The 15,844-nt window shown below is 41.2% G+C and overlaps 1 protein-coding gene across 1 annotated transcript in view; it reads right to left on the bottom strand.

Moving 5' to 3' along the window:
• Positions 1-390: 390 nt before the first annotated feature.
• Positions 391-15,844, bottom strand: part of LOC146601463 (cytosolic phospholipase A2 beta-like) — a 31,440-nt gene continuing 15,986 nt past the window's right edge. The window contains exons 12-21 of the mRNA XM_085306866.1: positions 15,096-15,231; positions 13,986-14,122; positions 13,518-13,740; positions 12,794-12,911; positions 11,612-11,749; positions 10,256-10,360; positions 9,448-9,633; positions 5,734-5,900; positions 4,390-4,576; positions 391-1,141 (exon numbers count right to left, since the gene is read on the bottom strand). Of these exons, the coding sequence (XP_085162992.1) occupies positions 897-1,141; positions 4,390-4,576; positions 5,734-5,900; positions 9,448-9,633; positions 10,256-10,360; positions 11,612-11,749; positions 12,794-12,911; positions 13,518-13,740; positions 13,986-14,122; positions 15,096-15,231 (1,642 nt within the window). The 3' untranslated portion in view covers positions 391-896. The remainder of the gene's footprint in view (positions 1,142-4,389; positions 4,577-5,733; positions 5,901-9,447; positions 9,634-10,255; positions 10,361-11,611; positions 11,750-12,793; positions 12,912-13,517; positions 13,741-13,985; positions 14,123-15,095; positions 15,232-15,844) is intronic.

The raw sequence follows: 15,844 nt of genomic DNA, 5'->3' as shown, positions 1-15,844 counted from the left end.
AAATTAAATGTACCTGTGCCGAAGATGRTAAGTCCCCTGGAGCTTCTGATGTCAAAAGCTTGTTTCAGACTTCTGACATTTTAATTCATAAAGGCACTACCCAGTATAAATCACTATAATCTCTCATGCATTATGCAGAGTTTTTCCTCCTGCCAGCACTCAGATGAACTGTACTCACTCCCTGTAGCTCATGTCATCTTTCCTTGAAATGTAACTGCTCCCCTAGTGGYGGTCTAGAGCAGTGTTTCTGTGCCAAACTCCCTTAGGGCAATGGAATAAAGGAATAATTTCTAAGTAAGTCAGCAAGGGAAATTAGCCAGACAGAATGTAACCGTCCACGTTGCAGTTTGGCCATCGTTCACAAATATATACGACTCTTTGGCCTGACTTCAGAGGTGAGCCCACCAAGGCCGTACAAATCTAGCTGCTCAGCCTATCTGAAAACCTGGGCACGACTGAATGCAAATGGCCAGGACTTGGTTTGTAATGAATGAATCTTCCAAAAGACACTGATAATGGGCTTGACATGGTGGGAACAGAGGCATACAAAGAACTATTACTACCACCTCCACCTTTTATTTATTTATTTATTTATTTAATAACACAGGGATGTTCCTGGAAGATCTCTGCTAATCAGGACCCAACTTCTTTACAAATAAGACCCCAGTGTGATGCTGTCATGGTCTGAAAACGTGGCCAGGGAGGGGGGGAGAGGGAGTAAGGGGGCTAAATAAGCCCTTTTGAAAGCTAGGAACTCGAACAAGACACAATGAGAAATGTACAGGTTCTTCAGTTTCCTTCCACTAATGAACACTGCGATATGTTGTAATGTAACTGTGATGTGTTGTAATGTGACTGCCATAGCATTCAGTGGAAAAATAGTGCAAAAATCCAGCCTAGGCATATTCAGCTCCAGAGTGGCTAGGCAGATTCCCAGTCCTGCTGCCTCTCCTCCGTTCCACCGCACTCCAGATTGCCTGAAGGAGCATGTCTTTATTATTGAGGATGTTGTACCTGCTCAGGTTCACCAGTTTATCAAAATTTTCAGAGGAGTAGATTAGCTTAACAAGGTAATAGGGTGAGCATCTGTTCTCCAGATTTACGTTGCCCTCTTCCATCTCCGTGTGACAACGCCTTACCCCTGCAGAGGAAGAGAAAAGCCACCACAATAAGCTAAATCTGGAATAAAATACACATGGTGTTGGAGAGGATTGATCTAGTTAGCAGAACTAGCTGTTAAAAACAGCCTCCAGGAAACTGTGCTCCCTGAGACTRCAGACCTCACCCCCACATGCCTTGAAAAAGTCATTTATGGTCAGCTTTCCCAGCTGCTCTTTCTTTCCCTTCCTGCTGAGTTTTAATTCAGCCTTGGAAATCCTCGAGGGGGGCTCAGAGGAATTGTTATTATCTGCCCCCTTTGTCCTGCTGCTGCAGCCAGTCATTACTGGGCAACATACTCCTGGGTCCATGTTCTTTCCCAAGTCCTACCCGGCTGATTCTCAGACAGGCTACACACCCAGAATACCTTCCCAAATTCATGATTAGAGCTAGCATTCAGTATATCTGCCAGCTAGAGTGAGTGGACAATCTAGAACATATGAGGAGACCTCGTGATGCTAACCAGGCATAATTGCCTGTTCTCATCCACACTCCCTGTTGCATAATTTTTTTTTTTTGCTAAGTAGCAAGACACTGTGGTTATCTCCAAGGGCCAATGACTTCAACAACCTCATATTTATGCTGCTTTTACCTAACTCCTTACAACTTGAACCAAATGTGGCCAAATCAGAAATGCAATGCAATATGATTGGCAGTTGGGCAACAAACAGACTGCATTTGAGATATTATTATTAAGATATATACAATGCCCACGAGAACCACATAAAAATGATACATGAACTATGCTTGAGACATAGCAGGTTTTTTTGTCTAAGCTAGTGGTTTCTTGATAGCATGACCTCAAGGTGTTGGGTCCAAGCTGCCACTAGAARTGGCTGTATCACAAAAGTCCAAGCTTTGCTTCATTGAGCCTCTCAATATTGAGAGAACCATATAATCTGCACTGTCTACATCCATGCAGCTGCATCTGTCTTAAGCACACAAAGCACAGATGATAGCTGCCATGCAAATGTGCACATTGAAAGCCATTTTTTTTCTCTTTTCTAGAATTTAAATACTTAAAAGCAGAAAAAAACAAATACGCATATTCCACAAGGTGTCTCTCAGCCATTTAGAAATGAAAAGCTCCACTGTTAAACTTGAAATCACCAAGTTGCCAAGAGCCCTCCTCCCCARTCACCCACATCAGCTGCTGGTTGTCAGCTTGACTGATGAATCACCCAGAGACATGCAGGTGAGTATCACAGCTCAAAGATTTGGGCCTAGAGCACTGAGAAGCTGCAGCAGCTGCTTTACTCTGCATGATCTTGTCCATCCTTCATTCAGAGTGATTCTAAAACACTCACCTGTTTTGCTTGCTAGCCATTGTTAAGCAGCCAAACCTGACTGCCCCTTGCCATCTGGACTATCTCTGGCCTCTCCCTAACATGCTTAGTCCCCTCTACAGCATACCTCCTCTATCTGTTCATCTGCGGAGTTTCTAAATGRAATTTTGTTGGTGTATCTGTTCATGCATGTATTCTCTGAACATGCAACTGGTGAATGTCATRGCAGAAAAAGAGCATTACTTAACTTACTGTTTTGTTGCTGTTCAYAACTTTCCCCAAATGTTCCCTCGGAGACAGACATTTTGCTTGTTTTGGTCCCAGAAACAYGATATGGTTTTGGGTTAAGCTGGAAGGAGAGTAAATGCCCTGTCTCTTGTGCTGAGCAGTGGGGACAGAAATTCTCTGTGGGCCTGGTAACTCAAGAGGGAGTATGTGTGATACTTCAGGATTGGTTGCTGTGAGAGCTCCAAGCCAAAAGGAAGGTCTGAGTTTAAGGAATACAGGCAGCAGAGACATCAGCAAAATAAAACYTGTTGATTTTTGAAGAGACACAGACTCTTGGGAGAACCTGGACTTTAGTGAGGCCCCCTTGTTCTTTGCTGCTTCATGCCTACAGTCAAAGAGAGCACTAGAAGGAAGAGCYCGCTGCCCAGGGACTGCTGAGCCTCCCAGGAGAATGGACCCAACTGCATGTGCCCCTATAGCAAAGCAACATCTGTCACTGGAGGAAGGATATGAGTTGTGGTATCTGAGAAACTTACAGACTTGCTTTCTGTCAATCGTACACAGTCAACAAACTCTTTTGCAATGTTCTTTAGCAAGTACTGGGTAAGGTCCTTCTCTGTGAGCTAATATAGGCTTTTCCTCAAGTATTCCCCAAACCAACAGAGCTATTCCTTAGCAGCTCTTTCTATTCACTATCTTTTTATTAAAGCAAGAAACCTCCTTGTCCCATGATGCCTGCACCAACACCACGCAATGGCTAGGCCAATGTAGAACAATCAGCAACTGTTAGTCTTTTCTCTGTGCCAATTAATCATAGCATGCACTTCATCTCCTACCATTTATTCTTCTGACCATGTCCATAACAGAATTACTGCACTCAGCTGCTAGATAAKCATGTGCCTATTCCTTCTGCTCTGACTCCCTCCTGACTCTCAGGCTACAAGCATCATCCTTACCATCACTGGACAAAGGAACAAGGGTGTGAGAGAAACCACCTCTGCCTAGCCTACTTGTTTACTGCTGCATCCCAAATTGACATAGGGTAGGGGAGGGAAGAAGAAGCTGGTCTAGCACAGATGATTTAGGTCCTTTCTAGGCCAAGGAATTCTAGCCTTCCCTCTTCCCTAACATCTTCCCACTGCAAGTAGTACCTTCTCCAGTAAGTATTGTAAAAGCAACTTCAAGACTGTGTCTTGAAGCCATAGTCTACCCTTTAATGCATCACTGARTCTGTTGTGGTTTGCTAAACTTCTTCTTGAGCTGATGTGTGGAGGCTGACCTGTACAAACATAGATCTGCCTCAGATACTTCTGTTGCCTCATGGGGATATGCCATTAAAGAGAGCGAGCATTTCACTCTGCAGATGGGTAACATAAACCAGGTTTTGGCGAAAAGGTTAGCACAGGTAGGTTAACAGGAAAAAAGCGTTAACACGTCCTTCTTCTCTGCCGTGGTAGGAATTCATGTATTTCAAGCTTAGCGCAGTATCCTAAACTTGGCCTGAGAGAGGACTGGACATCCTCATTCATAGCCCAATGGAAGTGGCAGTCCCATGTATATGACCAYAATAGGTGGGGGACAGGGTGGTTTCACTCACACAAGGGTTGTACCTTCTCTTAGAGCTATTGCTACAMAAGACAAATAGGATTCTTGTTGTAGAAAGACAGCTGGCTCAAGCTCAACTAAAATGAATAGTTCTTATTGACTGTGAACTTACCAGGCTCCTTGAATTCYTTAAACGTATCATTTACCAGGGGAAAATGGATTACTATAGGTGCTCTGGGGTCCTCTGCATCTGAAAACACGTAACACTCCTTTGGGTTCTTCTCTTCTTCTTTACTTAGCTCCACTTTGGGGAATGGGATTCCTTGTATCTTGCAATATTTATATGTCATTTCTAAGTGCTATGGACACAGAATGAGATCACCTTAAAGTCATTACTGAGACAATAATCAGGTTTATTGGGATAACACAAAAACACTGTGGCAACCAAATTTAATCGTTGGAATGACTCTGCAATGAATGTATGGTCCAAAAAAGCCAAGAATAACCCTTTCTGCCACCACTCACCACAAGTCAGAAGACACTTTCCCTCAGCCTGTAACATGTTTTACAGTTAGAGGGAGTGACCAAAAGCACCACCTAGAATATATCATGAGGGCAGAGCAGGAAAATAACAGTCATGTCTCTGGTGCCCAATTGTACTGCAATTCCCAGAGGATCCTAGGCAGTGTATGCTACAACCCTCTAAAGAGAAAAGAGCACAAGAGTTTCCATAATTCTGATCTTGGTGAAAATTTCCTTCTTGTTCCCAGATATGGTAATCGGCTTACTCTTGAGCCTATGATTAAGATTTTGACTGCCACATACTTGAGAGTTTTAATAACAAAAACATCTGCCATATTCTGTCTTACGTCTTGTTAGTCAATCCCCAACCTCCTCCCCTACAAACACCAAAGCCAAATAAAGGGAAAGGGGAGTAATTTTCCTGACCACCCAAGTGGACCTGTAGAAGCCGTGAAATACAAGATTAAACCTGCATAAGCAATACAACCTACTTGTATTGCTCAGTTGGTTAGAACRTGGTGCTAATARTGCCAAGGTCGCRGGTTCGATCCCTGTATGGGCCATTCATTTGAGGGCTGGACTAGATGATCTCCAGAKGTCCCTTCCAACCTTACCGATTCTATGATCTATTTGGGGGCAGGTTWAGCTCTGTTGGTTAGAGCATGGTGCTGCTAATGCCAAGGTCATGGGTTCAATCCCTGTATGGGGCTATGCTGAGGGTTGGACTAGATGATGTCCAGAGGTCCCTTCCAACCTTATGATTCTATGATACAGTGACCAAWCCTCATTCAATCCTCCATTTCAGAACACCGGCAAACTCCATTACTCACCCCACAAGCTGACTTTTCTAATGCTCAGCAGTTACACATTTTCAGAGCAACTGGTCGTTTGTACCATGAGCAGCAGATATTAATTTGGCTATTGTTAAACTTCACAGCTTCACAAGAAGCAGCACAGGGCTGCAAGGAGCAGGATATGTCAATCATCTTCTTACCTTGAACACATTTCCCAAACCGTAATCAAGTGAGATAATGACATCCACATTCCTCTCTGGATTGAAGAGTGCTGCACCACTGGTGTTAATGAAATAGCCAACATCTATCAGGCAAAGATATTTCTCCAGTGGTGTCAGATTGTTAGGAAAAGAATCCAGCACAGTGTCTGAAAAACATTTTGAATACAATTAYTAGTGCATTGGTAAGAAACAAGTAATCACTAATTCCGGCGGTATTATGTGTTAAGGGCAGCCCCACGGTTGCCCTCAAAAACAGGCTCCCTTCCCTCCGTAGTGCGACCCAAGAGACGTGGCCTCAGGAGCACACTCTCCAAACTGCACATCTGAGCACATCTGGCCTGTTACGACGCTCCCCCGGGCACGCTCCCCCAGGCAGGCTGCGAGGCAGCCAGGCAGAGGGTAGGCGAGACACAGACCCCACTGGCCTCACGGCTGCACTGGGGATTGATTTTTCAGAGAAAATAAACAGAGCTGATTTTTTCCCCCTGCTAAGAACTGAGAAAAATGCAAACAATTTCACAGTGTAGCAACAAATCTAACAAATGCAGTAGTACATCACTGCGCTCTTCTCCAGATGCAGCCATTAATCCCACAGGAGATGTCTTTTGCTTTTGCACTCTCAGGATTAGACTCCTCTCCCAACTCAAAAACTCTGATTACAGCCTGCTTTCAGCAACCTCTCATGTAAATTATATTAGTCATTCCACAAAAAAAAAAAACATGTCACGTATTCAGCATAAAATATTGCTTGAATTAATTAAGCCTCACATTTCACCTCAAAGCAGGCAAAAGTGGGTTATACCAAGTGGTAAGCTGAGATCTAAACTCCTGACAGCCAGATCCTTAATTTCTCTGCTAGCAATCCTGTCAGGCTCCCTGTAGACTGCAACGCCACCACTGTTCTCCTCCAGAAAATACCACTACTACATTACTAGTCCCATGGAATAAGAAACTTTCTGCCATGGTTTTAAATATAAAAATAGGGTTTTGAATGATTTCCTCAAGTYCAAAAAATGAGGTAGCAAAGCCCAAAGCAGACCCAGCAAGCCTTGATTCATAGAATCATAGAATCAGTGAGGTTGGAAGGGACCTCTGGAGATCATCTAGTGCAGCCTCCCTGCTCAAGCAGGGTCACCTAGAGCATGGTAGACAGGGTTGCATCCAGGCAGGCCTTGAATATCTCCAGAGAAGGAGACTCCACAGCCTCTCTGGGCAACCTGGTCCAGTGCTCCATCACTCCCACAGGGAAGAAATTCCCCCTCATGGTCCGGCRAAACTTCCTGTGCTTCAGTTTCTGCCCATTGCCTCTTGGCCTGTCACACGGGACAACTGAAAAGAGTTTGGCCCCGTCCCCTTGACACCCTCCCTTCAGGTACTTGTACACATTGATCAGATCCCCCCTCAGTCTTCTCTTCCCCAGGCTGAAGAGGCCCAGCTCTCGCAGCCGTTCCTCATACGGCAGATGCTCCAGCCCTCTGATCATCTTCATAGCCCTACACCAGGCTCTCTGYTTTAGAGAACTGTTGACCACAGATATAGTACAGGTAAGTTCCTRCATTTCATTTCTTTCAATCTTTCTGCCTCCCTGGCCTCATTCTGTACTGTTGATTTAAACTGAGTAGAAAAACTCATTTGTTCCACAGCCTGGAATGTTTGACAGCATCTTGAAGTAATAACTCATATTTTTTTCCATCCCCTCTCTGTCAGATCTTTACAAAATCATTTGCTTATTTTAGCATTCATGGCTGCTGGGAATTCTCAGATTCTGATGTAATGAGAGACATTTTCCTTGCAGTTCCTCATAGAAGAAACAGAGTGTGCTTTTTGGTTTTATTTGGCCAGGTGAATATTTTTCGTTAAAATTCCGTTACCCTTATTTTCTTATTATGGAGATGGACCAGTGCACCCCTTCTCTTATTCACAGCTTGATATGTGAATCAGAAATAAGCAGTTCTTTGAGACAGTGTCTACTTCTATTTCACACCCTAAAAGAGATGTTAGAGAAGTCCTTCCGAAGGAATTCCCTCAAAAGCATGAGCCCTACCATAAATGTATTATCCTGATTGCTGCTATGMGAACTCAAATTTATCATCAAATTCACCATGAAAATTAGGCTTCTCCACAAGCCATTTAAAGTCCTGTTCTAATGTGTCATATAATATGAGCTGCAGGCAAGTCTTTAAAACATAGTTATATTCTGGAAACTTCACCATCATATCACTTCTGTTCATAGAGCTGGCATCTCCTCCTGCCTCTCTGCTAGAGATGGATCCACACCTGTTTTTTCTTTGGTTTCATACAAGTAGGAAAAAGAGCCTATAATATCTGCTAACATTTCCCACTCCAAGTTTTTTTTTTTTTCCTTTCCTTTTCCCACTCCAGACTATATACTTTCCACTTATTTTACTTTATTTGTAGAATACCTACCCTGAGGTAGTCTTTATTATCCCTACGCCCTCTTCCTCTATATCCTCCTTGAAACCTGCTTCTACTCATCYGCATTTACAAAATTGCTAGTCAAAAAACATAAGGGAAAAGATTTTTTTAAGATATACTGGCTGGAAATTTTGTCCTTCACGAACCTGCTTAGGTTGCTTGTTTTCTCCCCTCGCTCATCCTTCTTATGCMGTTTTTTTCTTACAGCAGGCTCTTTTAGGACTAGCATTTTTTGCTTACTGAATATTCTGAAAGCATTTAGCCCACTGTGGGCTCTGCCTTAGGCTGCAAAAAACTCCATCGCCTCTTGCCATCGTCAGCTAAATTCAGGTAGCAATGGCAGCCAGAGACAAACGTGTTGTAACTTGCACAAAACAGGGGAGAAAAAATGCAAGTTGCCAAAGAGAAGGATTCAGAGGAGGCTGACAGCTTAACTTGTTTTCCTGCCGAAGATTAAAATTAATACTATGGGGCCCTCCTACACTCTACCCGCTCATGATATATGGAACAAATGAGGGAGCTGGGATTACAGGAAGGTTTGTGATGCACAATAACTCAACTTCAGCACCTTATTATCATTTCAGACAGTTTCATAGATTCAGAGGTAAGTCTGTTTACTTTGCCCTCCTGTAGAGTACAAGCTATAGAAAAACACCATTCAATTTATATATCAGGTCTACTGATACGTAAATTGAGGTATAATATAATCTGTTTGAGGTATAATATAATCAGTCTAAACCTCAGTGGCTTTATTCTTCTGCTGTTGCATCTTGTTATGCCTGTTTCTGAAGGGTCAAAGAGAGGTCCCCGGGTAGATAAATCAGAAATACCACATATACGTGCAGCTGCATGTTTTCAACCAATCCATTCATTCATCCCATCCACACAAGCAGCTGCTATTTTATGCTTTCATGTTACCCTGGTTTCCTGACCTCAAAACATTCTACTCTTCTCTGAATCTTTGGACTATTGTATACCCGTACCTATACAGAGCGATAAGCTTCCCACAGAAGGGCGTGTGGTCACCCAAACTACGGGTCTCTTTAGGAACTGAAAGGGTGGTTGATCTGCTATCCTCAAGAAACAGACACTACCAAACATAGCTGCATCTCACCAGATTTCCAAAGCCTGAGAAAATATCTCTAAATGCAAGATTTCCAAAGTCTAAGGAAAAAAAAAAAGAAAGAAAGAAAGAAAAAAAGTCTAAAAAAGGCTGAGATGTTACTTGCATATTGCAGCTAACTCTGTTGCAGTTACCTTTCCATTCAGTAAATTCTTTCTGGTGGATATAATCCTTACGAAATTCCAAGCCTCTCAGGAAGTTATGAGTCTTTCCCAGCAGTGGACGCTTTGTCATGATGTCCTGAAACATTTCGTACAATTTTCCGGATAAACAAGATGGAGGTTCAATGACAGTGATATCCCCCTCAAGGGAATGTTTTTCTGGAACAGAGAGGGAAGTGTGAAAAAGCACATTGGTGACCTGTATGCCATGCATCTCTGCTGGCTAGCTGTCCTTCCCATCTTCCTGTGCACCCCTCCCCTCCTCATTTCTTGCAGTCTGCTTGAAAACATATGCACATGATCATATTCATAAACAAAGACATGTTTGTTTTTGTTTAAAGCAAACACAGCTTTTGTTTTTTACTTTTTCAGAAGACAGTTGCTTTAYAATTTTTCCTATGAGCAAAAGGCACCCTTTTTATTTGCACAAATCAGAGCTCAGAGCAGGAATCATTTAATASACTGTGAGCAAATTTTAAACGAAAAACATTTGCAATTAGCATGAAGTGTGACTGTGTTTTTTAAAAAAAAGAACAAAAAGAGGAAAATGTCACGGAGTATGCAGAAAAAGTGGAGTTTGTTTTCCATATCATTAGTTGAACCAAAGTCATTCTGGTGCAGATGAAAATCATACTGGGCGATCCACAGTGATGCAACACAAGATGCACCAATTTAGGGAGAATGTGAGAGATTATCTACAAACAGTTGCAATAGTATATCTTTCTTAATCCTCTCTTTATAGGAAGGACTATGTGGTCAAGACTGATTTTGAATCTCTTACCTGTATCTACTATATCTTTGGCCCATCGTTCCCAGAATTCATTTGGATTTGAAGACCAATACAAGCCATCCAGCAAATTCCTAGTAAAGACATTTGTCCAAAGACCTGCAAGTCAAAACATAGGGGAAAAATACTGCACCAAATCATGTTAATAACTATGATGTACTTCATCTAAATTTTGTATTACAAGTACCCACGCAATATATTATGTGAATTGACCCTGCTGTGACTTTGCTTGAGGAATAAGTCTCACAAAATTCAGATTTAATGATAACATTTCAGTGCTCTTTCTCAAAAGCTGTCTACCAACAGACCATTCACTTTATACTACAGAGTAACAAAACAGAGATATCGGTCACCCAAACTATGTTTTAAGAGTGTCTGCTCTGTACCTTTGAAAGTGATTGTAAGCAGATTTCAGAAGCATGGGTGAAGCCATAGAAGCTTAAGAATTTTCTTTCAATTGATCTAATCTTTAAATTTATCTATGGATTGTTTTTTTTCCTTTCAGGCATGTTTAGTTTCTATGGAGTTCAACCGATACAGGATCAGAATGGAATAGGCTCCAYATGCAAGTATGCTTCCGCAGAAGAAAGAATTAGCATTTTTCATGAGGCCATGCCAGGCACTCACATCAGAAACAAATTCMATCTGTACTGGACTTCACAGTTAAGCAAATATGTTTTGATCTCTACTGGATCATTTTTTTGATGTCAAGGGCTTCAGTTTTGACAAGGATTTCAAATCTGCCTGAGGGAGAGAGACTCCACTGACTAACTGCTTTTTGCATTTTCCTTGCCTTGAGAGGCAGAGCAGCCATTCAGGGCAGTTGCTGGAGGTTAAAAGGGCTTTCTTCATCCTTACAGGCATGGAAGATTAGTGGAGGCATCTAACACCATTCTCAACCCACAAAGCTCAGATGGTTTTCACCTTTGTAGGCGGTCTCAGATGAGTAATATTTTATTTTTGGCTCCTTCCAATTATAATCCTGCAATACCATGCCTCCAAAGAGTCTGAAGAGCTACATCACTTCACTTGCCTATGAAATGACTGGCTGAGGGGAAAGGGGTTAATATTTCCTCATCTTGCCTTCTCTACCTYCTTGCTTGGCTCAGAAAATGGGAAAGGGGACCCTGCTGCAACTCTCCAAACCTGCCTGGAGGAAAAGGGAGGAGAGGAGGAAAGCAGCTTTACAAGGAGCTGAAGTGCACACAGCAGGTAAAAAGTGCATTTGAATCAAGACCAAGAGCAGAYCTGCTGGCAAGGACCGTTTTACACAGAGTAGTGGCTAGTTAGTACCAGATCCATGATTTCTACTATATTTTAATTAACTTTATTTCTTGACTCGTAGGTTACCTTCCAGATAGCAGATCCGAGATTCTGGTAACTTCTTCACTCGCCTTCCCATGAAGAACTCACTGTCAAAAAATTCTGAAGGAATGGAGGCTCCATATTTTGGTATGGCCACCTCGTAAGGAGAAAACTCTGTCCATTCTGCAAAGGAATTGACACATGGTATGTTTACTGTAAAACAGAGTAAGAAGATAAAACCTCTCCCTACAGATAAAGCTATCTACAAGTTAAGCGAGTTTTGCTAGTCTCAACAGCTTTGTACTATCAGTAGCTTGTAGTGCAAGCTATACTGTATATTTCCATAAAAACTAAGAGATGATTCACATACAGAAAGAACTAGCTTTTTCACCTCAGAAAAAGGGTCTAATGTTAGCTTCAAAAGTTTATATTTATATTTCCATATAAAAATTCTGGGATCCCACTTATCTCTGTAAATCAGGAGCATTAAATGTACAATGGGTTAAGTCTGATCCAACCTGCAAGGAATGACCAGCATGAAGCTCTACTAACCCATCAGTCTACATGATAAAACAAAGCAACTTGAAGAAACATCAGCTCAGAACTAGAAGGTATCACAATATCACAATATCACATGTATCACATGGTGATACAGTTTCCAGACTCAGCCTCTCTCTCTTGTATAACTATTGTAGTAGAACAGTAGCCATAAATCTAACCTAAATGTAAGTACTAAATGGTTTTTCTTTCTGGTATCTCTCATTTTAATACCATTTTTTGAATGTAGCCTGCATCTATTGAAAGGGTCAGATCATATGCATCATATCAGTCATACCCATTTCTCCATTCTAGACATTTTCATACTCTCATTTGYGTAATATTTAGGGAAGTGACAATAGCATTTCACAGTAGCTTTACAGACTAAGGAACCATCRTAACAATTTTGTGTGTGTGAAACTGAAGCTGAAAAAGATTACACAATTTGCCCACAGTCACACACTAGAACTTCAGCCCCAATGTTCTGAGATACTCTGTTCATGTCTGAGGCCATCAGCTGGCAGATCTGCTTTCTCTTATCCACACTCAGTAGTTCCAAAGAAAGAAAAACATTTTACTAGAAGATGAATCCTGAGCAAGGGCAAGCAACAGAGGCTTTCTCCCTGCCACACATCCTTTGAAATCCTCTTTAGTCCCTACACAGAGTCACAGGTAACTAGAAATACTTACCTCTAAACTTGAAAGTGCTGAACTTTTCCTCTTTGACATTGAGGACCATATAGAAAGGCAATGGGTTTTGGCCATGCTCCAAAGCCTTGCGCTGGTCTGTGAGTTTGCACTTTCTTGGCTAATCAAATACATATAAAAAAAGTCACARTAAGCCTCAGGAGAATTAAAATAAACTTCCTGAAACAAGACAGAACTGTGGACACAATCAACCTGAGCAGTAGCAGATGAGAGATGTTTTAGTATCCAAATAATGGTCACATTTTTGTAAGAGGCTCTTCCTTTGTGTTCCTGTCTTTTGGATACACACTAACCTGTTCAATAATGTCTAAGTGCTTTGATTGTCTTTGCCCGAAAGATCTTTACTATGGCTCAGACTAATGTTCTCAAGAAGACAGATTACTCTAGTTCTTAAGTGACCACCTAGAAAGAGCCTTTAAAAGATCTGATTTTTTCAAGGGAGATCACTCAGTGCTTTCTGAAAGCTTTGCCATTGAAGCTGTTGCCTGTTGAGCACTCCAGTACAGAAGCACCATCAAACCATCAGCTGCCCTGGAATATCCTGCCTATAGGATCTTTTGTTTACAAATCACACTGGGATGCCTCTGTCACTTTGGATTTGTTCTAAACCTTATCCGTTAGAGATTTGGGAGCAAAGCTCTAAAAAAAAGAGAGGATGTTTCCCAAATCTGTGGCAGGACCAAGCTCCTGGCAATATGGTACATACCTCATCATGTAAGAACATTTCCTGAACAAGTGACCACAGGGCTGTAAAAGATGAGATGTGTCCTTCTTTTGCCCTTTCAGTTAGTTCCTTGTGATAATACTTTAGATGCTCCACAGACATAATGTTGGCCTTGCATTTTGTTACTTGTTCTTTCACTGCCTTGAGTGGCCCTTCCAGAGTCTTCTGTGACCAATCAGCGTCCTCATACAGGTCTGCTAGGGTCCTAAAAAACAGAAATGCGAAAATCATCTATTTAACAATAAAATTACTGTTTTTATCCATCTACTTCCATCAAAAGAGAGAATTAGCAAGACTGATAGAGAACCAACAGTAACAGCTTTATCAAGTAATAAAGTTCACTAATTAATAACATAAGACTTTGAAAGAGACACAACTCTATCAGTATGTGGAAATGTGGTGTCATACTCGTTCCTGATTCCAAATACAAATCCCATCTTCTATACATACCATGTTGAGCCAGAAGCCCCAGTGAGATAGGTAACACAGTCCAATAGATTTAGTTTCTGAAGAGCTAAGAGGTGGCCAAACATTGCYGACATTGCTCTGAGGCCTCCACCTGTTGCCATAACAGCTATTACTGGGACCTGTTAAAAACATAAGCATTATCTTCAAAAAGTTACTCATCTGACTGCTTGGAAAAGTCTAATTCCAGCTTTTATGATTTCCTTAGCAGACTTCACTGGGGGACAATGAAATWAAATCCATGTTCAGCCAGTCTTTACAAGTACCTTCTTTAAATAAAACTCCAGATACTCAGTGGGTTCCCTTAATCTCAAAGCTTAGATGAGTTTTAATATTCAGTGATTTTAACTCTTCTTTCTTCCTTTGGTCTTTATAAGTGGAAGTGCAATGATTTACACCGGATAATTATCTGATTTTATTATTACCAATGAAAGCTTAAATAAATAAATGGAATTAAGAATTGATTCAAGTAAGTCCTGAGCAGAGTGCAAACAAAACGATTCTTTGGACAGCATTCATTCAAAAAATAAAATTCCAGCAAGAAAATCAATGTTCACTTAAAAATTCACCCTGCATTTTGGCAGCAAAATATACTTCAGTTGGCTGCTGCTAGAAAGTGTTCTTTCTCAGTCTGCAGTATTTTGAATTTTTGTGAAAAATGTTTTGAAAATGAAAAAAAGAAAATGAGCCTAAAAGGGAGAGATTAAAATGATTACATAGATTTCTACGTGAGGTAAGTTTCAAATACACCATTTTCAAACCTGGTTTGGGCTGTCTGGCTAGACTGTCTCATGCRGTGAACTAGTGTATCATAACTTGCTGACAAGCTGCATCATACCATTGGAGACTTTGGACTTGAGGAGGGGTATATTATGTCCATATGGGGGCATAAGAATATTTGAGCTGAAATTTTAGGGTATACTACTCAGAGAACTTCTGTTTCAGTGCCATTCAATTAAAATCAATGGGTTTGTCATCAAGATGCAAAAACTACCAGAAAGTTTGTAGGGAGTTGTGCCAATTCTAATTCAATAGCCTTGACATCAATTTCTATCAATAGCCCCACATCCCATGTTTGGATTCCAACTCACAGACCTCATGTTCATGTAGATCTCTTTCCAGATGAAGACGCTTTTTCAGGGCATTGGCAACCACTCTCTTCCTTTTTTGCAAGAATTTCTCTTCTTCGGGACACAGATTATACCCCAAGCGCACATCTAGTTTTTCTGTGCTGGAACATAAATAAAYCCAGAGGCACAGGACTGATGTTTAAAATGTAACGGATCTACTTTCAGCAACTGCAGTTTATTAAACATCATAAAGAATCGTGATTCACTGTTCTGATTTAGAGACTGAAATGCAGATCCCAGCTTCAAAAAAAGCAACTACTGCGCTTCTATGTGGTCTCATTAATTTCTGATGTTTTAGTGTAAGTTCTACTGGCAGCAGGACAGCACATACAGAAAGAGAAAGGCTTCTTTGTGTCCTTCACTAGCTTTGTAAGCTGAATCCTTTCTGTTTCTGCTTCATATAATTTCTGAGCTAAAGGTGACCAGAACCTAATGCTATTTTCCATGGAGGTTTGTACCACGGATCTCTAGAGTAAGAGTTTAATGAAAAAAAATGTCTAATAATACTGTTAATATTTGTTCTCTAACAACTCATTATTTCACAGTGTAACTTCTTGTTTTCCCTAGCTAATGCTTCTTACTGTTTATATAGCTGCAACYACAATTCTGTTTTCTGAAAAAGACATGTTTGGTTTGAGTAATATATAACATCTGGCTGTTTTGTTCATGTCAAACTCTCTTTTCCCTCTGCCTTATTCCTGCTTCATTGTCCCT

Source organism: Rhea americana, unplaced genomic scaffold, assembly GCF_003343005.1.
Source record: "Rhea americana isolate MKP2758 unplaced genomic scaffold, rheAme1 scaffold_102, whole genome shotgun sequence".
NCBI lineage: Eukaryota > Metazoa > Chordata > Aves > Rheiformes > Rheidae > Rhea > Rhea americana.
Note: the sequence above shows the minus strand (reverse complement) of the source record. Positions and strands in the feature narration are given on the sequence as shown.